Source organism: Dama dama, chromosome 11 (genome assembly GCF_033118175.1).
Source record: "Dama dama isolate Ldn47 chromosome 11, ASM3311817v1, whole genome shotgun sequence".
Lineage (NCBI taxonomy): Eukaryota > Metazoa > Chordata > Mammalia > Artiodactyla > Cervidae > Dama > Dama dama.
In genome coordinates this window covers 99,345,607-99,372,387 of record NC_083691.1, presented here as the reverse complement: position 1 = coordinate 99,372,387, position 26,781 = coordinate 99,345,607, and the positions used below count along the sequence as shown (strand labels likewise).

General features: G+C 37.8%; 1 protein-coding gene across 1 annotated transcript in view; it reads right to left on the bottom strand.

The window, feature by feature from the left end:
• Positions 1 to 26,781, bottom strand: part of TMEM131 (transmembrane protein 131) — a 169,167-nt gene that overhangs the window by 101,418 nt on the left and 40,968 nt on the right. Inside the window, exons 2-3 of the mRNA XM_061155969.1 lie at positions 12,285 to 12,346; positions 600 to 640 (exon numbers count right to left, since the gene is read on the bottom strand). Coding sequence (XP_061011952.1) covers positions 600 to 640; positions 12,285 to 12,346 — 103 coding nt within the window. The remainder of the gene's footprint in view (positions 1 to 599; positions 641 to 12,284; positions 12,347 to 26,781) is intronic.

Below are 26,781 nucleotides of genomic sequence, written 5' to 3'. Positions count from 1 at the left end.
CAGATGATAAGGAATTCGATCTGAAACTCTGCCAGTCTAACCTTGGTTAGCACATCCCTTGGTTCTAAGACTCTTAAGAATCCTCATGTATCAAACAAGGGGGCTCAACAAGACAACCAGTTAGGGTCTCCTGAGATGAGAACTCTCTTATTACACGATAACGTCTTCCTCTAGGGGCCTGCAGGCAGACCCTTGATGATAACTGAAGACAGAAGTGCAGTCCATAAAAAGTGGCTGGACCACAGGAGACGTCATTAGGAAGCTGTAAAGCTGAAACTCTTCCAAAGTGAGGGGTGTTTCAGCTACAAGTAAACCACTCTGCATGTGATGACATGCAAGTTCAGATTTAAACCTGGTTTTCCATATGCAATACTTGAAATACATGATACGAGGTGATTTACAATCTGCTTTTCCCTCTTCACCAAACAAGTATTAGAAAAAAGGACAGCAGGAATCACCCCAGAAAGAACTAAAAGTTATGTTGGTATCTTAATGAATATATAAAACTTTATTTATTAAAAAAATAAAAGCAGCTATCATGCAGTTAAAAATAAATCTTAAAAGGAGGAAGAAGAAATGCACGTATATTACCACCTTACCTCTTCTGTTGGTGTGAACTGAGTCCAAGAGTTGTCTCAGTCTGCGAAGGAAGAAAACCATGGTGAAAACACGGAAACCAGATATACTACAGACATACAGAACACCCATATATTTTACTACAGCTTCAACTTTGATTTTATATGCACTTTCCGGTTACATCTGATCCCGAAATCATGTGAAATCAACTGTCACACCATTATTATTCAAATGAGAGAACAATTTGGATTAAATTTTAAACAGACATGGAAATAATACAAAGTACTGATAACTGATTTTTAGAAGTTTGCCAAAGCCATACATCCTATGAGACAAGCCCCTGTGAGGCTGCACGCGTCTCTCCCTGTTCACTGCTTCCCAGCTGTATTTAGGGCCTGGTGCACTACGGTTCCTGCCACCACGGAGCGTGAGGTATGTGGGGAGTCAGTCATTTTAAAGCTAAACAAATACATGTTTGTACACTGCATCAAGGACTTCAGAAAGTTGCTATGAAACTCGAAAGACACTATGAAAGAAAATAAATTAGTAACAGGCTTAAATATGTCACAAGGGAAGGCCTGTCTGAAGAGATAACATGTATACTGAAGAGCGGGGTAGTGTGGCAGTGGAGAAAACAGCCCCTGCAAGGGACCTGGTACAGGGGAGAGCATGGTGCTCAAGAGAGATGGCAGGCTGATCTGGCTGGAGCTTAGAGAAGAGGAGGGAAGCAGAAATGAGCTGCAGGCAAGGCAGCGCCCTGTCATGCTACGCCCTGGTAAGAAGGCGGGGTTGTGTTGTCCTTTAAGTGCAGACAAGGGGTCTGAGGTTGTGGGAGACAGACAGAGACAGACATGGTCCAGACGACCTGAGTGCTAAAGACATTACTCTGGCTGTGGTGTAGGAAATGGACTGGAAGAGTCAGCAGTCACAAGTCCAGGTGCACACCCGAAAGAACTGAGCAACAGAGAGCGGGCGCTGGGCAGGCCTTTAGACTCCCACATTCAGCAGCAATGTCCACAGCTGCAACACATGGGAGCAACCCATGTGTCTGGTGATGGGTAAATGAAAAAAACAAAACAAAACAAAATGTGGCATACACATACAGAAGAATACTGTTCAGCCTTGAAAAGGAAGGAAATTCTGATACACGCTTCTACCTGGATGAACCTTGAAGACTAAGCTGACACTTACGCTACATGAAATAAGCCAGTCACAAAAGGAGAAAAACTACATGATTTCACTTACATGAGATCCTCAGAGCAATCAAAGTCAGAGACAAGACAGTGGAATGCTGGTTGCCAGAGGCTGCAGTAAAGGGAATGGCGAATCATTTAATGGGCACAGTTTCAGTGCAGAATGAATAAGAAAGTTCTGGAGCTAGATGGTGGTGATGCAGAAACAAACATATACGTACTTAACACCACTGAAATATACATCTAAATATGGTTAAAACTGTAATTTTATGTTATGTATATTTTACTACCAAAATAAAAAAAGCTACAGTAATCAAACCAGTGTGGCACCGGCAGAAAGACAGACAAACAGATCAATGGAACTGGAGAAGGGTCAAAAGTGAACTCACACATTTATGGTCAACTTGATTTTCAACAAAGGCATCAATGTAATTCAACAGAGAAACATACATCTTTTCAACAAACGGTGCTGGGACAACTGGACAAAGCTGTGTGGAAGAAAATGAGCTTTTTAGCCGTGTATTGGGCTTTCCTGTCACTCAGATGATAAAGAATTTGCCTGCAATGAAGGAGACCTGGATTTGATCCCTGGGTTGGGAAGATCCCCTAGAGAAGGAAATGGCAACCCGATCCAGTCTTCTTGCCTGGAGAATTCCCTGGACAGAGGAGCCTGGCAGATTACAATCCATGGGGTCACAAAGAGTCGGACACGATTTTCACTTTTCACTATCCTTGTATCAGACCATGCACTCAGATTAATTTTAAATAAATCACACTTCTAAGCATAAAATTATAAAGCTTCAACAGAAAAGCATAGGAGATTATCTTTGCAATATTCTAATAGGCAAAGATTTTCTGAACAGTACGAAAAAATATCACTAGTTATCAAAGAAAAAAAAAAATCACACATTGGACTTCAGTGAATTTTTGAAAATATGCTCACCAAAAGAAACTGTTAGAAAAATGAAAAGGCAATCCACATACTGAAGAGAAAATATTTGCAAATCACCTATTTGATAAAGGACTTGTATCCTGAACATATGATGAACTTATGAAGCTGAATAATAAGAAAACCACTCAACATTTTTAAATGGGCAATTCTACAAATGTCAGTGAAGCACATGAGATGATGCTCAGCATCAGTTATCAAGGCATGGTGACCTACAATAATGTCCAACACAGAAAAGACTGTCCATACTAAGGGTTGGCAAAAACATGCAATAACAGACGTTCATACACTGCTGGTGGGAATGTAAAACAAAATCATCATTTTAGAAGAAGCTTGGCAATATCTGAAGTTAAAACACCTATAAGTGTGACCAACCCACTCCACTCCTAGATAATTGCCAAAGGGAAACAAAAGCATATATCCAAACACAAGAATGTTTATAGCACCTTTATTCACAGTAGGTCCAATACTGGAACAATCCAAATTTTCATCAACAGATGAACTGACGCATGGACTGTGGTATGAACAATGGAAAACTACACAGCAATAGAGAGTCAACGTAAAGACTGGAAACCTTTCTTTTTTTCTATTAAATATTTCTTTATGATTTTGGAAAAAAATATTTTTATTTTCAAAGAATAGAAAATAACATTTGAATGGGGAAAAAAGCATAAACTATTATACATGCAACACTGATGACTCTTAAAATAATTGTGCTCAGTCAAATTCCCCAAAAGTATATTCTATGTGATTCTGTTTATACAAAATGATTTAAAATATAAACTGATAGTGTCAGAGAGCAAGTGAGTAGTTGCCTAGAGATGGAGAGTGAGGCTGAAGAGATTACCAAGGGTCACAAGTAAACTTTGGGGGCCTTCGATACATGTATTTATTATCGTGATTGTAGTAATGCTTTCACATGGGTAAAATATGTCAACCTTTCCAAACTGTACACTTAACAGTTTACTATATGTCACTTTTACTTCAATAAAAAGTACAACCTAAGAATTCCAGGTCTGTGGCCCCCATCTGGAGTCGACAGAAAAGAGACTCAAGAAGTATATCATCCATGTATACTTTCTGAAGGGGAAAAAAAATATCTTCATGAAGAAAATCTGGCCAAGAAGATTACTCATGAAGAATTGCAAATAAGGAAGCTGTCTTGTGAAAGATAAGCAGATACAGTAAAGGAACTGTGGAAATAAGGTTTGCAAAGCTGAAAGTAAATATTGTTTTTGAAGTATAAGACACAAAATAGAAAAACAGAAAAGTCATTTAACTATAATAAACAAGAATAAAGATCTCAGCACATGCCAATAAAACAACTCCAAATATTGAGAGAAAAGAGAAAATCATAATAGACACTATTGTGTGTCTGAAGTAACTTAAGAAATAAAGGTTTAAAAATATCTTAAATACATATTAAAATTAAGCCTCTAAATCAAGAGATAAAACAAAAGGCAAGTATAAAAATTAGATGGACTACATTAAACACATAATTAAATGAAATAAACTTCTCTATTAAGAAAAACAAAAGGATAGTGTCAAAAAAGCAAAGTTCAACTATGAACTGTAAATACCTAATACAAAATGATGCAGAAAATCTTGAAAGCTGAAGAATGAGAAAAAATAAACAGGGTAAATATCTCCACCCTCTCTCCCCAAAAAGAAGAGAAAAATCAAGCAAATAAGCATTATATTAGCAACAATGAAAAGATCTTGCTACTGTGTGCAAGTATTTTTATAACAGCAAAGAGAAAGAAAAAAAAAGAAACTGGGGAAAAGAATACTGTAACTGAAACGTAAGCAAAGAGCAAGAGGCAATTCACTTAAAGAAAAACAAATGGCCACTAGTCATGATGAAAAAGACGGCTAAGCAAACCAAACTGTGAAGCAATCCCTACAAGAAACTCAGATTTCCTGTTTCACCGTGTGATTGGCAGAAACCTCTGAGCTTTATGCTCAGAGATAAGGGTCTGCCAGGAGTACTCAGGGCCCAAGAAAATGCCTGTGCCATATATTTCTGTATCTTCTATCAAATAGAAGACACACTTACAATATTGCAAAGTAAACTTCACTGAATCACAAATACATGAAGTTGGTGACGCTTGACGTACCGCAAACGATATCTATCTACAAAGATAAGCACAGACTCCTTCCTGCCCACAGTTCAGACTCCAACTCTTCCACAGCATTTAAGGGCTCCGATCTCGGCCTACCTCACTGTTAGGCCCCACATTCCAGAGGAGTCTGAGCACTCTCTCTCTCTCAGAGAGCATCCCACAGGGATATAGAGGAGGAAATTCTCCCAATCAAACGGAAAAGACTCTGCAAACATATATATGTGCTGTTTCAAATATTATTAAACTCTCTTCTCACAAAAATAATATATGTTTATCCCTGTAACCTAGTGGTTCTCAACTGGGGGCAATTTTTGTCTTCCAGGGGCATTTGGCAACATTCAGAGACTTCACTTTTCTGGCTTGCCAGGTGGCATGTAGGGTCTTGGTTCCCTGACCAGGGATCCTTGCAGTGGAAGTGCAGTCTGACCACTGGGCTGCCAGGGAATTTCCAACATATCCTTTAAAGACTCTGTATACCTAAAACTGACTTCTTTTAGCTTAATTGTTTAAGCTTAATTTTTCAGCTTGTGCTGAAGCTGGCCACTCATTTCCTTTTACACATATTTTACACTATTTTCTTAGCAGTTACCCTAAGTGGAGATTGTAATTTGTATGTCAAATTTGCAACAAACTTGTTTGAATTAATACCAGTTTAGCTTCAATAGTCTATTCAATTCTGTCATTTTGCTATTTGTTTTCTAAATGCCCTATACTGTTTTCATTCCTCATTTCCTTTAATCCTGTCATCTTTTGTCTTAGGTGACTTTTTGGAAGTGAAATGTTTAAATTCTTTTTGGGTATTTCCTATATAATTTTCTTTGTGGTTACCATGGGTATTAATCAAATATCCTAAAGCTGTAACACTTTAATTTGAATTTTTATCAGCTTTAACTCAATCACACTCAATGTGTACTTCTTTTCAGCTCCATCCCTGCTTCTTTCAGTTGTTGATGTCACAAAATTTATTCTTTATATACTTTGTATCCAAAATCAAATAATTATTTTAAGTATATTAGTCTTATGTAGAAACCAAAAGGTGAAGTTACAAACCAAAGTGGCACTAATCATTGCTTTTAGACTATTAGGTTTTTTTTTTTTTTTTTTTTTTTTTTTTAATGTATTAGTCTCTTAAATAACATAGAAAACAAAAAGTGGAGTTTGAAACCACTGTTCCAATAATACCAGCTTGTAAATTGCCCATGTTTTTACTTCTGTGATCTTTATTTCTTCACGTGGCTGTACGTTGTTTAGTGTTCTTTCATTTTTACCTGCAGGACTCTCTTCAGCATTTCTGGCAAGGGTTACATCTAATGGTAATGAGCTTCCTCAGCTTTTATTTATCTGGGAATGTCTTAATTTCTCCCTCACCTCTGAAGAACAGGTTTGCCAGAAATAGGACTCTTGGTTGATAGTCTTTTCCTTGTAGCACTTTGAATATGGGGCCCACTGCCTTCGGGTCTCCAAAGTTTGTGATAAGAGATCTCTTAATAATTTATTGAGGATCCTTTTCACGTGATGAGTCCCTTTTCTCTTGTTGAAGATTTTGTCTTTTAAAGGTCTGATTTAACATGTCCCAGAGTGCACCTCTGAGTTCATCTTACTTGGAGTTCACTGAGCTTCTTGGATACTTACATTCACATTAATTTGTGACATTTTCAGCCATTATTTCTTCAAGTGTTCTCTCTGTCTCTCTTTTTATTTTTTAGGACACTGCATATGTTGGTCCACTCGATGGTCTTAGGATCCAGTGCTTTTCTTTAATCTTTCATCTTTCTGTTCCTCAGAATCAAGAGTTCTTCATTTCACTTACTGTACTTCCAGCTCAATTTTCTTTTTGATTTCTATTTTCCCCAGCTTCACTGAGGTATAATTGGAAAATAAGAATTATTTATATTTAAGGTGTACAATGTGATGTTTTAACACACATATACATTGTGAAATGATCACTTCATAAAATTTTCTTTTGTGAGAACAATTAAGAACTACTAGCCGAGCAAATTTCAAGTATACAACACAATATTATTAACTACAGCCATATTGTACACTAAATCTCCTAAACTCACTAATCTCCCAAAACTCAAATGTTGTACAATAACTGAAATGAAAACGTCATTAGAGAGATTCAAAGGCAGATTTGAGCAAGCAGAAGAAAGCATTATCAAACTGGAAGATAAGACTATGGAAATTCTTGATTCTGAGGAACAAAAAGATGAATGATTAAAGAAAAGTCAGTATTACTCTTAACAGAAAAACCCAACTGCTCTTGGCTTGTGCCCTTCTAGGGGTACTTGTGCTTCTCATATGGATTCTAATTTCTCATCAAAGTATTTTGGTATCAATAGTTACTGTCATGTTAGTGTTTCTGAACAAGAATGAGAGCTACGGCTGCCAATGTTGCCATCTTGATAACATCACCCTCTTTTACTTTTTAGGCTTTCTATATTTCTATTGATATTTTCATTTTGTTCATATGTTGTGTTTTCTTGATTTTCTCCACATCTTCCTTTAGCTCTTTGAGCATCCTTAAAATGACTGCTTTTAAAGTATTTCTGCTTTAAATTTATATAGCAGATCTGCTATCAGGTCTTTTTCAGAGACGGTTTCTGTTCATTTATTTTTTTTGTTTGAATGAGTCATTTTTCATGTTTTTTTTTTTTTTTTACACACTGTGATTTTTTTTTTTTCCATTTATTTTTATTAGTTGGAGGCTAATTACTTTACAATATTGTAGTGATTTTTGCCACACATTGACATGAATCAGCCATGGATTTACATGTGTTCCCCATCCCGATCCCCTCTTCCGCCTCCCTCCCCATCCCATCCCTCTGGGTCTTCCCCGTGCACCAGCCCAGAGCACTTGTCTCATGCACTCAACCTGGGCTGGTGATCTGCTTCACCCTTGATAGTATACTTGTTTCAATGCTGTTCTCTCAGAACATCCCACCCTCGCCTTCTCCCACAGAGTCCAAAAGTCTGTTCTGTACATCTGTGTCTCTTTTTCTGTTTTGCATATAGGGTTATGGTTACCATCTTTTTAAATTCCATATATATGCGTTAGTATACTGTATTGGTCTTTATCTTTCTGGCTTACTTCACTCTGTATGATGGGCTCCAATTTCATCCATCTCATTAGAACAGATTCAAATGAATTCTTTTTAATGGCTGAGTAATATTCCATGGTGTATATGTACTACAGCTTCCTTATCCATTCATCTGCTGATGGGCATCTATCTAGGTTGCTTCCATGTCCTGGCTATTATAAACAGTGCTGCGATGACATTGGGGTGCACGTGTCTCTTTCAGATCTGGTTTCCTCAGTGTGTATGCCCAGAAGTGGTATTGCTGGGTCATATGGCAGTTCTATTTCCAGTTTTTTAAGGAATCTCCACACTGTTCTCCATAGTGGCTGTACTAGTTTGCATTCTCACCAGCTACACACTGTGATTTTTGTTTAAAACTGGATATCTGAATCTAATAACATAATGACTCTGGATGTCAGTCTCCTCCTTTTCCAGAGTTTGCCACCTGCTTGTTTCAGTTTATTGTTTTTGGTTTTATGATTTTTGCAGGCTCTATTTATGCCAAATATAAGCCTGAGGTCTAACCTTAAGGTCTTCTGAGGTCTTTTATGAACCCAGGTCCTTCCCTGAACATTCAAAATGATTTTTCCAATTTCTGCCAATTATGCAATAGCTTTTGAAGGTTGTTAGACTTTTAAAAATCTTCTAGGTCACTTAAGGATGAAAGTGAAAGTGAAGTCGCTCAGTCATGTCCGATTCTTTACAACCATGATGAACTTTTTAACAGTGGGGGAGCTGCGACAACAACGGCCACCTGCCTCTTTGTCTAACCTCTGAGATCAAAAGCAGCAGTGAGGACAGGGCTCCCCAGTACTTGGAGGACAGAGCCCCTTTTCGGCCACCCAGGCTCCTGCAAGCTGCGGGCAAGCAGTTCGACGCACACTGCACAGCGGGCTGCCATGGGGCCAGCGGGTGAGGGTGGGTAACTGCTTTTATGCTAAGAGCTGAAACGGGCCATATTCTACTTTAATTTACCTCAAGCCTTCCCCTTGAAGTTATAAGCCTTCAAAAGACTCCAGGGTTCCAAAATAGTTATACTATTTTGTTATGGTGAAGGGTCATATAGATGACCTCCCACATAGATGTTTCTCCCATACAGATGTTCACTTGTTCCAGCACCCTTTACTGAGTGTTCCCCAATATTCTTCAGTGACTCATAAATCAAGTATCCATATATGTATGAGTCAGGCTGGACTCTGTTGCCTTTTCTGATCCATAAAAGTGGTTTAATTCATATGGTGCAACATAAAATGGAGAAATGCACTTGTGTTTTTACATGTCAACTGTTAACCAGAAAACTTGCTAAAGTGCTTACTGAATCTAATAACTTATCTCCAGACTCTGGATTACCTCCATAAACTTATCATAATCCGAGGTGAATAACATTTGTTTCCTCCTTTCCAATCCTTTTAAGTTTTTTATTATTTTTCTTGCCTTACTGGCTACAATTAGGATGATGTTGAGTATCAGTAGTATTTAGTGGGCATCTCTAACCCAGTCTTCATCTCAGAGATAAAACTTGTAGCATTTCACTGTTAAGTATGCTCTCTACTATAATTTTTTCCACACTGCTCAACAGATTTTTTTTTTTTTTATGATTATGTGTCAGCTGGGATTCTCAGCAAGTTCCTGAGGAAGAATCCTCAAGTTATTTGTGCTCATCTTGTTCTCATCTAAGAAATGAATTTAGCTTCCTTGTTCTATACACCAAAGCTTAGTAGCCCTGTCAGCCGGGAATGACAACAGCCAAAGCACCACCTACAGAACACGTGGGCTAAGAGGACTGCTACGATTTCTAATCAGACCCTGGTATCACCAGTGGTAACACGAGGAACACACATGTGTCCTACTGTGGAAAGAGCTCTGATACCAGGAAGCTGTGTAATTATTAGATGCCAGATTCTTGCTCTAACAACTGAATACTGAGCAAATTATTTAACTTCTATGAGCCTTGTCTTCCTTATCTTTAAAAAACAAGGAAATCAACTCCAATTTTCCTAGCAAATTTTTTATGAGTTGGAACAATTTTTGTTGATGTATCATCAATTAATTTTTAGGACTTAAAAAATCACTATGAGCCAAAACACAAAAATATAACATAAATTCCACTATCTGGGAGGGAATGCTCTCAGGCAAAATTCTAACTTTAAATCATGTCAAACAAAGCTGCTGTTTTGACTCCCTCCTTGCACCAGCTTTGGTTTAATTTGGATAAACCTGATATGCATTCTGCCACAGAAATACTACATGTACATACTGCTGTTCTAATCACAAGGAACCAGGAGCTGTTTAAGAAACAGCTGAACTTAACGGCAAATTATTGCCAGAAAGAATGACATTACGTCAAAATCAAAACTGCCGTTCCTAGGAAATATCCTTCAACATTAAAATGAATGATTCTTACACATTTCTATTCAAAGGGTCTAATATTCTGTTACTTGAAGATATATAATCCATTATAATCCACAATCCAAGATATAGCACCCCAACATCAGGCACTCTGCAAGAGTCTCAATGAGGTTTCACTGTGGCTGATTTTACCAATTTAGTACTACCTGCCCTTAACATTCCAGTCTAAAATTATCTTTGGTATAGAATTCTGAGGTCACCCCCAAGCTCTGGTCCAAGCATAGCAGCAGACCCAAAGAGTATGAGCAAATGACATCCCAGGTGATAAGTCCTTCCACATCCAAGTCCTTTTAGATATGGATTGACAGCCCCCCACTCCCACCACCAGCAAAACACGTCAAGCTTCAGAATTTTCAAAATGGGTTATCCACTTGCAACCCATATGTCTAGTTCCTAAAAGACATAAATCCATCTTTAATCAGTAATACATAACTACACTTGGAGAATTGTTTTTAGAAATTCAGTACTGAGTTGCCTGCTCTCTAGAGCCTACAAATCACCAAAAGTGAGATTTTTTAAATGGTCATTCCTATAGGTTCTCCAAGTTCTTACCCTGCAAGAGATTAAAGAACTAGAAAAAAGGAGACTAAGATCATTTTCTCACAAGGTGGCTTTACAAACCCAGAGATCATTATATATCTTGTTTTATTCACTTTTAAAACATAAAAAGCCACACAAAGACGTTTTGTAAGTACAAGGTAGCCAGTGCCTGATGTATGTGCTTCTTAACATCTCTTACGTACAAGTAGAGTAAGTTAATCTAAAAATTTAGAAGCAGGGAAACAGCTGTCATCCAAAGCATCTATTTGCTTCACTGTCAGAGAAAAAGAACCTTACAAACCATCACTTTTTTCCTTGCTTTTTTGTCTTAGTGTCTAAAACCTAAATTTACACTACAACACAAAGAGAAATCTTACTCCAGGTCCCTAGCAGAATTATTTCTCTACTGCCTTGATCAAACTTTAATTTTTACTTTCCTGCCCTCATTATGAGCTTCAGGAAATGTTTTTTTCAGAACTATATTTAAGTCATGTATTTAGTTTATAATTAAGTAAACAAATACATCATTGGCAGCATCATGTAACAGAGATATGAACAATCACAAATATATCTCTACCACACCTGAAGTGAGAAGAACAGAATTCTAATACCAGTCCCATTACTGCAAAGTCATGAAATTTTGAGCAACTTTCTAAATCTTTTAAACCTTGATTTCCCTTGAATATAAAAAGTAAAAAATTATCAGTCATGTTACCAAATAACATGACACTTGAAAACACATGTTCTTCTTATTATAAAGGTGGTAATACTATAGGATAAGCATAGAATATGGTAAAAGTTTTGAAGAAAGGAGAAAATCAGCTATGAAAATCAGGAGTGGTTAAAATGTCATTTATTGTCTCTTTCAGTTCTGAAATCCTAGAACTGATTTTTGAGCTGGGAAGACTAAGACAGGCTTCATGGTGATATGTGAGCTAGATCTGAAAGGAAGGATAGGGTTTTTATCAGATCACACTTTCTAATTTTATGCACAATGTATTTAAAGACATGGCTTAGGATGGCTAGGGGAAGGATGACATAGATGTAAATCCACAGTACATATACCCTCTGGAGTTCTCTTCCAGATAAATATCTAAGGTCCAGCATCCAACCTCATGTGTTTTCCTCACTGGTTCCATACTCATAGAGTTTACCAGCAATTCCACTGCTCCTGATCTGACACTCACCACCTATCCTCCCAACATCCCCTACAAATATTTAATTTAAAAGATAATTCACATAGCTAAGAAGGCTTATATTATTACTCATGACTCTACTGACCTGTCTGCATATAAAGCTCATAAAATATATTTCATTTGAACCAGTTACATTTTAAAAGAAAAATAATAATCAGATTTTATTCAAGGCTTGATAATGAGCCTTGAATAATTCTTCAAACTTAAAATAAAATTACCTGTAGAAGCCCTCCATCATCAAAACGCAGCACTTCTATTATGCTCTCCGACTGAATAAATGCTGTAACGGAAACAAAACAGATCGTCACTTAACAGGAAAAGAAATTTCATTTAAACAAAATCTTTTAATTTAATAATTGCTACAAGCTAATATTTTAAAACATACTACTGCTTGATGGTGATGGTTAAAGAGGAAAATGTAACTAATACTTCAGGATTTTAGTAACTATGAAATGCTTGAACTGAAACAATCCAGTTAGAAAGTAGTTTTAACAACCTACAAACTATGTAAGCCACTCACAAAATATTTATTCCTGCTATACTGCCAGAAAGCATGAAATAAAGTTCAACTAGCTGCAGTAATTGTGCTCCAAGTATTTACCTAACTGATTTGAAAACTTACGTCCACAGAAAAATCTGCAAGCAGCTCCTTATAAAGCAGGTTTGTTCATAACCTTCAAAAAACTGGACACAATCAAGATGTCCTTCAATAGGTGAGTAAAGAAAAAGCTGGCCTGAAATTTAACATTAAAAGAACTAAGATCATGGCATCTGGTCCCATCACTTAAGAGCAAATAGAAGGGGAAAAAGTGGAAGCAATGACAGATTATGTTTTCAGGGGCTCCAAAAAATCACTGCAGATGGTGACTGCAGCCATGAAATTAAAAGACACTTGCTCCTTGGAAGGAAAGCTATGACAAATCTAGACAGCATATTAAAAAGCAAAGATATCACTTTGCCAACAAAGGTCCATATAGTCAAAGCTATGGCTTTCCAGTAGTCATGTACAGATGTGAAAGATGGACCATTAAGAAGGCTAGGTGCTGAAGAATTGATGCTTTCTAATTGTGGTGCCGGAGAAGACTCCTGAGAGTTCCCTGGACTGCAAGGAGATCAAACCAGTCAATCCTAAAGGAAATCAACCCTGAATATTCACTGGAAGGACTGATGCTGGAGCTGAAGCTCCAATACTTTGGCCACCTGATGCAAAGAGCCAACTCACTGGAAAAGACCCTGATATTGGGAAAGATTGAAGGCAAAAGGAGAAGGGGCCAGCAGAGGATGAGATGGTTAGATAGTATCACCTACTCAATGGTCATGAATATAAGCAAATTCTGGAAGACAGTGGAGGATAGAAGAGCATGGCATGCTGTAGTCCATGGGGTCACAAACAGTCAGACACAATTTAGCAACTAAATAACAACAAAAACAGAGACAAATGTCGATTATCCATACAATGGAGTATTATTCAGTGATAAAAAGTAAAAGAAAGGGCTGCATGCTCTATGATTTTAAGTATATGACATTCCGGAAAAAGCAACACTATAGAGATGGTAATAAGGTCAGTGGTTATGAGGGGTTTGGAGAGAAAGGAAGAGTGAAATAAGGAAACCATATGGTATTTTTCAAAGCAATCTTCTACATGACACTGCAATGTGAGATGCATATGAACCTAAGCATTTATTAAAAACAGAACTTTACAACACAGTGAACCTACTGTAAGCAGTTTAAAAAAAATCATTTAGGAGATCAGGAATCCCAGGGCAGACTATAGAATATGACAAAACCACTTATTTCTATTCCAAAAGTATGAAACCATCTCATGGAAGGGGGTGAGGTGAAAGGTGCTGACCTAAGTAGTTTGGAAATGAGTGGAATCAGTAAGACTAAAGGCAAATGAAACTGTACATAAGCACTATCTTTAGGTGATAAAGTTATTTTCCACAGGGGTTTGGGTTAACCATCCGGATGCTGCTCTACATGTATTCTCGAATTCAACCATGAAATATGGTGGATGGTGATTGTCAGACTTTTCACTGTTTGAGAGTTCACAAAAAAGCAAGGGAAGGAGGCTAGAGTGATCCACCTGGTAATGGATTAGAGTTAACAACGTCAGCACAAACTCGTGTTGAGTGTAACAAAGATACAGATGGTTACCTGTAGAAATATTTACTGATGTGCCTATACACTGGTAGGTATACACACATATATTACAGCCTAACAGCAAAAAGCATATATACAGCACACAGATCTTGGGTCCTAATACCATTCTCCAATAAAAGGAATGGGGGCTTCTTGCACAAATGGCTGAATCTAGGACTGGGGTGGCGGTAGCAGGGGGTTGGGGGGGGGGGAGCGAAACACACAAGGTGAAACTTGTGCCAGAAAGAAAATGCTTAAGAAAAAAAAAAGACAAAACAAAAAACCCTCCATTGATGCGGATATGTCAGAGAGATGTAAGAGTTAACAGGAAGAGTTCCCAAATGGCCAAAGCTACAACAACTTGAGCAATAAAGTCAAGTACTACTGGATTAAAACCCAAAGTATAAAATAAATATGTATGAGTCTACACTGGTATAAATCAATGAATGTATGAATAAATAAATAATTATGGAGAAGAATTCTAAATAATTTATGTAGAAGCTCTTTTACTTAGAAGGTGGAACATAACTGCCCATTCCTTAAGCATGGGATGCACATGGTGACCCCTTCCAAAGAAAAGAGTATGGAAAAGAGGAAAAAGAGAGTAACTTTACAATGGAGAAACCTGACAAATGTTACCTCAGTCAGATGATCAAGGTCAACATTCAGAGTAAAAGTCATGGGGACAGCACCCTTGATATGCTGGAACAAAAATGGCACTTTCTCTCCGTGGTCTCCCTCCCAAAATCATGCAACTCCAGACTCATCATGAGAAAAACATCAGACAAATCCCAGCTGAGGGACATTCTAGAAAAACACTTGATCGGTACACTCCTGAAAACTGTTGAGGTCATCAAATATAAGAAATGTCTGAGAAACCGTCACAGATCAAAGGAGCCTAAGGAGACATGTTTAATAAATGTAATGCTGTATTTTGGATGGCATTCTGAAAAAGAAAAGGGAAAAACTTTTCATTTAGGTAAAAACTGAGAAACTTGAATAAAATATGAACTTAATAATAATGTACTAAAACTGGTTCAATTGTAAAAAGAAAAAAAAAAGACCATATAAGTATGAGATGTTAATAACAGAGCAAACTGGGCAAGGGGTATACGGGAACTCTGTACTGTATTTGGGATTTTTATGTAAATCTAAAACTGTTCTAAGATGAAAGCCTACTTTTTAAAACCCAGGAAACAGTGGTGTTTTACTTGGTTTAATATGACCCTCCCTGACTCCTCTTTGCTGGTTTGTGTATTCAGGAAGAAGCCTACTGTCTAATCCCATGTACCTGGCTTTTCCAGTGTGACCAAAGCTGAAAGTCAGAGGGCAGTCAAGATGCCAGCAAATTAATTACATCACTTTACATTTACATTACATACTTGGATGTGTCTTTGCTGCCTGCTGAGCATCCATTTCTTCTTACTCTGATAATAGCACCCTGATTTTATTTTGTGGAAACCCCTGTCCCTCCATTTCTCGTGTTTCTCTTCAACCTCAGTGTCAATTTGCTCTACCCTGAGGAGCATTCCTCACCAATTCCTCATATACAGAGAACGTTCAACAATTGTGTGTGTGTGAATGAAATTCCATCTTTTTGCTCAGGCACAAGTACTGGTTATCTGCATCCACTGATACAAATGAATTCCTTCTGATTCTCTCTAGTCCTAGCTTGAGGTTGAATTTCCAAACTAAGATCAGAGCTAATGGCTACAAGGGAATTACTGACATAGAGTACATCTGGAGTACACAAAAATGTATCTAAATAAAGCAACAATTAAAAAAAAAAAAAGGACTGTGAAATAAAAGGCTATGCCCAGCATACCCATCCATTTCTCATCACTTCCCCCTCCTTTTAACATAAAGTGACATTTTAGATGATCCAGAAAACCTTTTTGTTATGCTCTTGTGGAACACAGGTATACTGATGCAAGGACACAATGACCAAACAAGAATTAACTGAAATAGCCAGACACCTACAATATAACAGACAAAAAGTCTAACTCCCAGTTAGAAGCTTTCCATCTAGCTAGCAGAGACAATGAAAAAGTAACAGAAATGTGCTGTATTTGGTGGCTGCCATTAGAGTTATGGTTTTTCCAGGAGTCATGTACAGATTTGACAGTTGGACCATAAAGAAGGCTAACAGCCAAAGAACTGATGCTTTTGAATTGTGGTGCTGGAGAAAACTCTTGAGAGACCCATGCACAGCAAAGGAGATCAAACCAGTCAATCCTAAAGAAAATCAGTCCTGAATATTCACTGGAGGGACTGATGCTGAAGCTCCAATACTCTGGCCACCTGCTGCGAAGTGTCAACTCACTGAAAAAGATCCTGATGCTGGGAAAGACTGAGGGCAGGAGAAGAAGGGGGCGACAGAGTATGAGATGACTGGATGGCATCACCGACTCAATGGACATGAGTCTGTGCAAACTCCAGAACACAGTGAAGGACAGGGAAGCCTGGCATGCTGTGGTCCATGGGGTCACAAACAGTCAGACACAACTTAGTGATCGAACAACAACATTAGTTATGATACAACAACCATCACGTAAGATTCCATCAACAACCAAGGTCAGACCTTTATCTAACTGATGACAGCTTTCCTAAATATAGAAAAGTAGTAATATAATTTGGGTATATAATACCTAATATAATAATATAATTAGGAGCTTTAAGAAAAAATACATGAGATATCTTAGGTGGGAAAAAAAAGAAAAAGAAAAAAGACCAGCAACTATTATAAACTCCTAAAAGGAGAATATTGTGTTATACATCAATAGTTTTCCTTAAAGGATGTAGAAATGAACAGGATTCAACTCTGGCATAAAACAGAGTATTTTACTTTAAGTGATCAATCTTAATAACTTTAAATTATATGTCTAGAAAAGCAGAAGTAACACTAGATATGTACTTAATCATTTAATGTGTTTACAGTTACTAAGGTATAAATTACAAAAAGGAACCCAAGCAAGTCAAATTCCCATATCGCCACATCTCTAGATTGGAAACCACAAAGGACAGCTACTTCCTCTCCTTAGAATTTCTGTCCCTTATTTTATACGCTAATGGAATTCTAAACTGTCCCAATGTTTTCCAGTTAGAGCAGCAACCAGATGTAGAAGAAAGAATGATGTCTAGGGGACTTTCCTGGCTGTCCAGTGGTTAAGAATCTGCCTTCCAGAGCAGGGATGTGGGTCTGCTCCCTGGCTGGGGAACTAAGACCCCACATGCCGCATGGCTACTAAGCCAGCACACTGCAACTAGAGAAACCGTGTGCGCTGTAACTAGAGGAAGCCTGAGTGCCACAACAAAGACCTAGTGCAGGAAAAAACCCTGATAATTATCGATCACTGTGTTACTGAACGTCAAACTCATTCTATGACATAGATATTATGGATTCCGTTTGAAGATAAAGGTTCAGTGAGGTTAGGCTCAAGGTCACTCAGCAAGAGAGTGGCTTGAGAGGGGCCATAAATTTCAACCATGGGACCTCAGAAACTAAGCTTCTACACCCATAACTGCTTACTTTCAAAATAAAGTGATGCTAATGCTCAAAACCAGCAGTACCTTCAAGCGACCTAACTTTTAAAATCAGGCCTATATTCCTATACAAAGGGAGGAAAGCAGGATACATAAACACAAGGGTTCTGGCTTTTAGGATCCTACTAGCATTCACTCTATGAAATTGAGCTCAGTAAGATGTACTTTAAACTTCTCACATTCACCTACATCACTATATCTGAGAGTAACAAAGATATTTATTTTCTGTGGGAAAAAGTCTGTCAGTTATTTAATCACTTATATTCAAAACAGAAGTTCAAAAATTGAGTTTACTTCCCCACTGCATTTTAGTAAAGAATAAGACAAAAATATCTTCACTTTAAAGATAAATCTTTCTCTACTATAATTAGGGATAATTTATAACAATTTTTTTTCCTTTTAGGTAGAGATTCTTTTTCCTGAATATAGCAAATGATGACTAGATACAGTGCTTGTTTCCAGACATCTTCTATAAGTCATTGAAACAATGAATGTTGTAAATAAATATGTCATCACCAACTCAATGGACATGAGTTTAAGCAAACTCTGAAAGACAGTGAAGGACAGCGAAGCCTGGCATGCTGCAGTCCGTGGGGTCACAAAGAGTCAGACACAATTGAGCGACTGAACAACTATCGACTTTACAGAAATAAAAGGCACCTGCCAACCTTACAGAAACAGATAAATAAGAGAATAACTAGAACAACTTTTCACCAGCGAGTTAGATGCATGGACAAACACCTGGAAAAACACAAACTACTGAAATGAAGTTGAGAACAAACCTGAATGGACCTGGAACAGAGACTGAAATTCTAACTAAAATTCTTCCTACAAAGTAAAACCTAGGGACAAATGGTTTCATTCCACCAAATGCTTAAAGAAGAAGTTATACCAAGGCTTCACAAACTTCCAAAATAAAGCAGAGGAGGAAAACACTTCCCAACATATTCTGAAGCCTTAATACTGATACCAGAATCAGATAAAGTTATCACAAAAAAAGGAAACTATAGCTCAATATCCCTTATGCATATGGATATCAAGTCCTCGAGAAAATACAAAATACGCTTCTAGCAACATATAGAGGCTTATACATCATGATCAAGTGTAAGACTAATATACTTTACACTGCAAAGCTTCAGTGAAAGAAATTAAAGACCTAAATAAATAGAAAGACATAGGCTGGAATACTTAACAATGTAAAGACTGTAATACTCCCTAAATTATCTTAGATTCAATCCAACTGTTATCAAAATCCCACTTTTTCCCCCCAAATTGATCCTAAAGCTCTTAAGAAAGTGAGAGAAATCCTTAATAGCCATAATAACCTTGACAAAGAAGAACACAGTGGAGAACTCTTAACTTCATGATTTCAAAACTTCCTACAAAGCTACAGTAATCAAGACAGTGTGCTACTAGGAATAAAGATAAACATGGAGATCAACAGAAGTGAGAATCCAGAAAGAAACCCTCATACTTACGATTAATTCATTTATGGCACAAAGAAGAATGGATAGTGTTTTCAGTAAGTAGCGTTAGGACAACCGGGATCTACATGTGAAAGAATGAAGCTGGACCCTACCTCACACTGTATGTAGAAATTAACTCGAAATGAGCAAAGACCTTGGTGTATGAGCTAAAGTTCTAAAACTCTTAGAAGATAACGTGGGTAAATCTTCATAATCTTGAATTAGATGATGTTTCTGAAGCTAGGATAGCTAAGCAAAGAAAAACACATAACTTTGACCTCATCAAAATTAAAATTCCTGTGGTTCAAAGGGCACTATCAAGAAAGTGAAAAGACAACCTAGAGGACAGAAGATTTTTGCAAATTATTTATCTGTTAAGGGTTATGTACACAGAATATATGGAACTCACCCCCCTCCCGGCAAAGACGAATATTTCAACTTAAAAAAAAAAAAAGAAAAAAAAGAGATCTGAATAAACATTTCTCTAAAAGAAGACAAATTGCCAATAAGCACATAAAATATTCAGAATTAGTCCTCAGGGAAAAACAAATCAAAACCAAAACAAGGTACCACTTCACACATACTAGGACGGCAATAATTAAAAAGACAGACAATAATAAGTATTGGTGAGGGTGTGGATAAATTGGAAAGCTGTAAGTTGCTGGTTGGAGTAAAAAGTGGAAAACGTGGAAAAGTGGAAAAAAGTGGAAAACTAAAAATAGCCACTTTGGAAAACAGTTTGGCAGTTATTCAAAAAGGTAAATACAGAGTTACCATAGACAAAGCCATTCTACTCATATATATAAACAAGAGAACTAAAAACACATGTACAAAAACTTACCCACGAATGTTCCAACAGTACTATTCACAATAGCCAAAAAGCAGAGACAACCTGAGTGTCCACTAACAGAGGAACGGCAAACAAAACGTGGTGAGTCCACAGAATGGGACAGTCCTCAGCCGCACCCGCACACACACACACATAATGGGACAGTTCTCAGCCACACACACACACACACACACAAAATGGGATAGTCCTCAGCCACACACACAAACACACACACACACACACACACACACACACAATGGGATAGTCCTCAGCCACACACACAAACACACACACACACACACTGGGATAGTTCTCAGCCACACACACAAACACACACACACACACACACAATGGGATAGTCCTCAGCCACACACACAAACACACACACACACACACACACACAAATGGGATAGTCCTCAGCCACACACACACGCACACAAAATGGGATAGTCCTCAGCCGCGCGCGCACACACACACACACACACAATGGGATAGTCCTCAGCCGCGCGCACACACACACACACACACACACAATGGGATAGTTCTCAGCCACACACACACACACACACACACACACAATGGGATAGTTCTCAGCCACACACACACACACACACACACAAATGGGATAGTTCTCAGCCACACACACACACACAATGGGATAGTTCTCAGCCACACACACACACACACACAATGGGATAGTTCTCAGCCACACACACACACACAATGGGATAGTCCTCAGCCACACACACACACACACACACACAACAGGATAGTCCTCAGCCGCACACACACGTACACACATGCGCACACACACACAATGGGATAGTCCTCAGCCACACACACACACACACACACACAAACGGGATAGTCCTCAGCCACACACACACACACACACACACACACACACACACACAACGGGATAGTCCTCAGCCACACACACACACACACACACAATGGGATACTCCTCAGCCACACACACACACACACACAACGGGATAGTCCTCAGCCGCACACACACGTACACACATGCGCACACACACAAATGGGATAGTTCTCAGCCATATACACACACACACACACAATGGGATAGTCCTCAGCCACACACACACACACACACACAATGGGATAGTCCTCAGCCACACACACACGCACACAAAATGGGATAGTCCTCAGCCGCGCACACACATACACACACACACAATGGGATAGTCCTCAGCCGCGCACACACACACACACACACACACACACAATGGGATAGTTCTCAGCCACACACACACACACAATGGGATAGTTCTCAGCCACACACACACACACACAATGGGATAGTTCTCAGCCACACACATACACACACACAAATGGGATAGTTCTCAGCCACATACACACGCACACAAAATGGGATAGTCCTCAGCCGCGCACACACATACACACACACACAATGGGATAGTCCTCAGCCGCGCACACACACACACACACACACAATGGGATAGTTCTCAGCCACACACACACACAATGGGATAGTCCTCAGCCACACACACACACACACACACACAATGGGATAGTCCTCAGCCACACACACACACACAATGGGATAGTCCTCAGCCACACACACACACACACGTACACACACGCACACACACACACACAATGGGATAGTTCTCAGCCACACACACACATGCACACACACACAGTGGGATAGTCCTCAGCCCTCCCCCACACACACACGCACACAATGAACAATGAACTACTGACACATGCTACAACATGGATGGTTCTTGAAAATATAACGCTAAATAAACTAAGCCAGATACAAAAGACCACATATATTATATGTAATGTCCAGAATAGGAAAATCTATAGAAATAAAGGTGGATTGAACAGTTGCTAGGGGCTAGGAGGAAATGGGGTGTGAATCTAATGTGGATAAGGTTTCTTTTTGGGGGTGTTCAAAATATTTTGAAATTAGATCATGGGGATGGTTGCACAAAATGTGAATATACTAAAACACTCAATGGTACACTTTAAAAGCATGAATTTATGATATGGGACTATATCTCAAAGAATTATATCTCAATATTTTAAAATTCAACACAACAAAAAGACAGTGCATGGTTTTGGTTCTATTCCCTAATTTTTTACTTAATAGTTTGCCTGAATGGCATTTTAAATATTGTGGAGCCATGGGACACAATACTACTCCAGAAGAGCTTTAAGCTGTGTAATTCTTTCATGCACAGAAATTCATTTTTTGACATACACATGTGTGTGTGGAAGGGGAGAATACATAGCAAATGAAAAAGCAAATAGGGCAAATTGTCAACAATAGGTGAAGCTCTGTAAAGGTGTATATTTTTTTATTCTATTTTTATCCTTAAAAATTTCCTGAACATTTGAAAATATTCCAAATAAAAAGCCTACAAAAAAGGAAATAATTTATACAAGACTTATAAAAATTTGAATGTTTAAACATATTCACTTTTAAATAAAACCACAATAAAAGTAAGTAAATCTAGTTACTTATGTTCGTTGGAAATACTGGTTGTAGAGGCGTTCGGTATACCAACTGCTGCCACAGGTTGGGACAAAAATAATAAACTGCTTAAGTGTCTATGACTAAAGTGATACTGCAGCCATCTTAAACTCTCAATCAACATGCGACCTCAATTACTGTGCAGGGATTCTACCTTGTGAGTACGTCCAACATGCAGTCATATGAGATATATGGTGTATACATGTGATACCTGCACTCCAGACATGTATACAGTACACATTATATTCTAAGCATTAGAGTCATAGTAAGAATCATGCATGTCTTATCAATATAACTCTTATTCCACATGCCCAAAGAAGTGACCAATATAAGAAGTAAGAAAATGAAGAGCAAATTAAACCTAAAATAAATGTAAATCAAAACAGCAGAAAATAAAGAAAAATCAAAGAAATCAAAGTTTTGTTTGACAAGAGGAATAAAATTTATACACCTCTAGTCAGATTTGACAGTAAAGAGGAGTCACATATTAGAAATGTAAGAAATGAAAGACTAGACACAACTACACTTCCTATAGTTATAAAGCCAGTAAAGGCATATCATTAAAAATTCTGTTAATATAGTCAACAGTTCAGACTGTAATATGGATAATTTCTTTAAAGACTCAAAATGCGAAAGATCAGTTTTTTAAAAAATTAACAGTTAATGTGAATAGCCCTATATATAGTAAAGAAGTTACTCTGTAGTTAAAAATCTCACAAAGAAAACTGTAGGCCCACTCACATAAATTGATGAGTTCTCCCAAATATTTAAGGAAGAAAAAAATACCAATTCAACACAAACTCTCTCCAAACACGGAAGAGGAAAAATTTCCAAACTCATTTTAGGAAGCCAACATTACTCTGATATCAAAAACAAAGACATTAAAAGAAGGGAAAAAATACAAATCAACATTCTTCATTATTACAGATGCAAAAATTCTCATTAAAATTTCAGCAAATTTAACCCATTAGTGTATAAAAAGGATAAATACACCATCACCATATAGGGCTTATCCAAGGAATGCAATAGTTCTTTAACATTCGAAAAAAAGGGGGGAGGGAAATCCAACCTATAAAACTAAAAAAACAAAGACAAACAAACAACCCCATCAAACATTAAAATAATAATAATCTCTTAAATCATACTTGATGGTTGACATAAAGTTATAATGACATCAGTTGAGCAGAATGTATAGAGAAGAAATACTTTAGGAAATTATGTTTTTTAAAGTGGTAAGGGTGTTATTTAAGGGGAAAAAAGGTGGTAGGGCCATGGAATCTCAATGAAATCAAGGTTTTAATACTGTAGTCAAAGTTGTAAAACAACGCTATCAGGGGGCTGTGTTAAGTTAAAATATAACAATTTAATGTTAGCAACTACTTAAAAATACACAAAGTGATATACTAAAATATATATATATATAACAAGATGGATTCTAAAAAATGTTGAAGTAACTCAGAGAGAGACAAGAAAAAAGAAATAGAAAAATAAGAAAAGAAGAATTAAGCACTGATGTATAAAAAATCACTTTAAAGTAAATGGTTTAAACGCATCAATTAAAAGGCAGGAAGTGACAGAATGATTAAAATGATTATCCAACCATATACTTCAACACAACAGAAACAGATTTTGTATTAGAAAGAGATTTATCATGCTAACTTTTTTTTAAAGGTATTGCTATGTAAATATCAGATATAGCAGACTTCAGAGCAGGGACAAAGAGTAACATTAGATAAAGGAATCAATTCACCATGAAGAACTACTATCCCCGAATGTGTATGCACCGAACAACAGAGTTGCAAAATGATGAAACAAAAATTGGAAAAGCCAGAAGGAAAAGTAGACAAATTCAGTTATATTCAAGGACTTCAACATCTCACTGCCATCAAACATCTCACTGGTAAAACTAAGAGATACATAAGATATAAAAGAATATATACATATAACTAAAAGATACTAAAAAACCCAAAGACCATCAACCAACAGGATCTAACTGACATTCACAGGCCACATAGCCTTTGTCAACACAATACACATTCCTTTTAAGATACCTTGGACAACTCCTCAAGACGGGACAATTCCCTGGACAACTCCTGGGTCATAAAACAAACAACAACTCTAAAAGCATTGAAATCAGAGTATGTTCTCCAATCACAATGGAATCAGACAACAAATCAATAATAAAAGTGCAACATAAAAACATCCTAACACTTCTACATTCAACAATACACTTTTAAATAAATCATGGGCCAAAAAGGAACATAACTTTAAAAACACAGAGAAATGAATAAAAACCAAAATGTAATACTCAAAAACAGGAAAAAAAAAGAGAACACTTTTATGGCATTAAAATGCTCATATTAGAAAAGAGAACAAGGTCTCAAATTAATAATCTGTATTCCCACCTCAAGAAACCAGAAAAAAGCAGAACAAATAAGCCCAAAGGAAATAAAAGGAAGGAAATAAAAAAAGAAGAGCAGAAATCAATGAAATTGAAAATAGGAAAATAACAAAAAATGAATGAAACAAAAGTCAACAAAACTGACAAGGCTGTGAAAAGACTGAAACAAAGAGAAAACACAAGTCATCGACAACCGGAATAAAGCAGGGCATGGCACTGTAATTGCTGCAGCCACTAAAAGATTAATAAGAGAATACTGTGAACTCTATCTTTGCATGAAATGTTCCCTTGGTATCTCTAATTTTCTTTTAGAGATCTCTAGTCTTTCCCATTCTGTTATTTTCCTCTATTTCTTTGCATTGATCGCTGAGGAAGGCTTTGTTATCTCTCCTGGCTAGTCTTTGGATCTCAGCATTCAAATGGGAATATCTTTCCTTTCTCCTTTGCCTTTCACTTCTCTTCTTTTCACAGCTATTTGTAAGGCCTCCTCAGACAACCATTTTGCCTTTTTGCATTTCTTTTCCATGGGGATGGTCTTGACCACTGTCTCCTGTACAATGTCACGAACCTCCGTTCATAGTTCATCAGGCACTCTGTCTGTTTCTGCTTTATTGACTATACCAAAGCCTTTGACTGTGTGGAACGCAATAAACTGTGGAAAATTCTGAAAGAGGCGGCAACACCAGACCACCTGACCTGCCTCTTGAAAAACCTATATGCAGGTCAGGAAGCAACAGTTAGAACTGGACTGGTTCCAAATAGGAAAAGGAGTACATCAAGGTTGTATACTGTCACCCTGCTAATTTTACTTATATGCAGAGTACACCATGAGAAAAGCTGGGCTGGAAGAAGCACAAGCTGGAATCAAGATTGCCAGGAGAAATATCAATAACCTCAGATATGCAGATGACACCACCCTTATGGCAGAAAGTGAAGAGGAACTAAAAAGCGTCTTGATGAAAGTGAAAGAGGGGAGTGGAAAAAGTTAGCTTAAAGCTCAACATTCAGAAAACTAAGATCATGGCATCTGGTCCCATCACTTCATGGGAAATAGATGGGGAAACAGTGGAAACAGTGGCAGACTTTATTTTTTTGGGCTCCAAAATCACTGCAGACGGTGACTGCAGCCATGAAGTTAAAAGACGCTTACTCCTTGGAAGGAAAGTTGTGACCAACCATATTAAAAAGCAGAGACATTGCCAACAAAGGTCCGTCTAGTCAAGGCTATGGGTTTTGCAGTGGTCATGTATGGCTGTGAGAGTTGGACTGTGAAGAAAGCTGAGTGCCGAAAAATTGATGCTTTTGAACTGTGGTGCTGGAGAAGACTCTTGAGAGTCCCTTGGACTGCAAGGAGATCCAACCAGTCCATCCTAAAGATCAGTCCTGGGTGTTTATTGGAAGGACTGATGCTGAAGCTGAAACTCCAATACTTTGGCCACCTGATGCGGAGAGCTGACTCATTGGGAAAGACCCTGATGCTGGGAGGGGTTGGGGGCAGGAAGAAAAGGGGGTGACAGAGGATGAGATGGCTGGATGGCATCACCAACTCTATGTACATGAGTTTGGGTAAACTCCGGGAGTTGGTGATGGACAGGGAGGCCTGGCGTGCTGCAATTCATGGGGTTGCAAGGAGTCAGACACGACTGAGCAACTGCTGAACTGATGAACTCTATGCTTATAAAATCAACAACATCAAAAAAGGACCAATTTCTCAAAACCCACAAGCTACCCAAACTCAGTGAAGATGAAATAGAAGGCCCACATACACCTGTACCCACTAAACACCTGAATTTGGCAATAGAAAGAT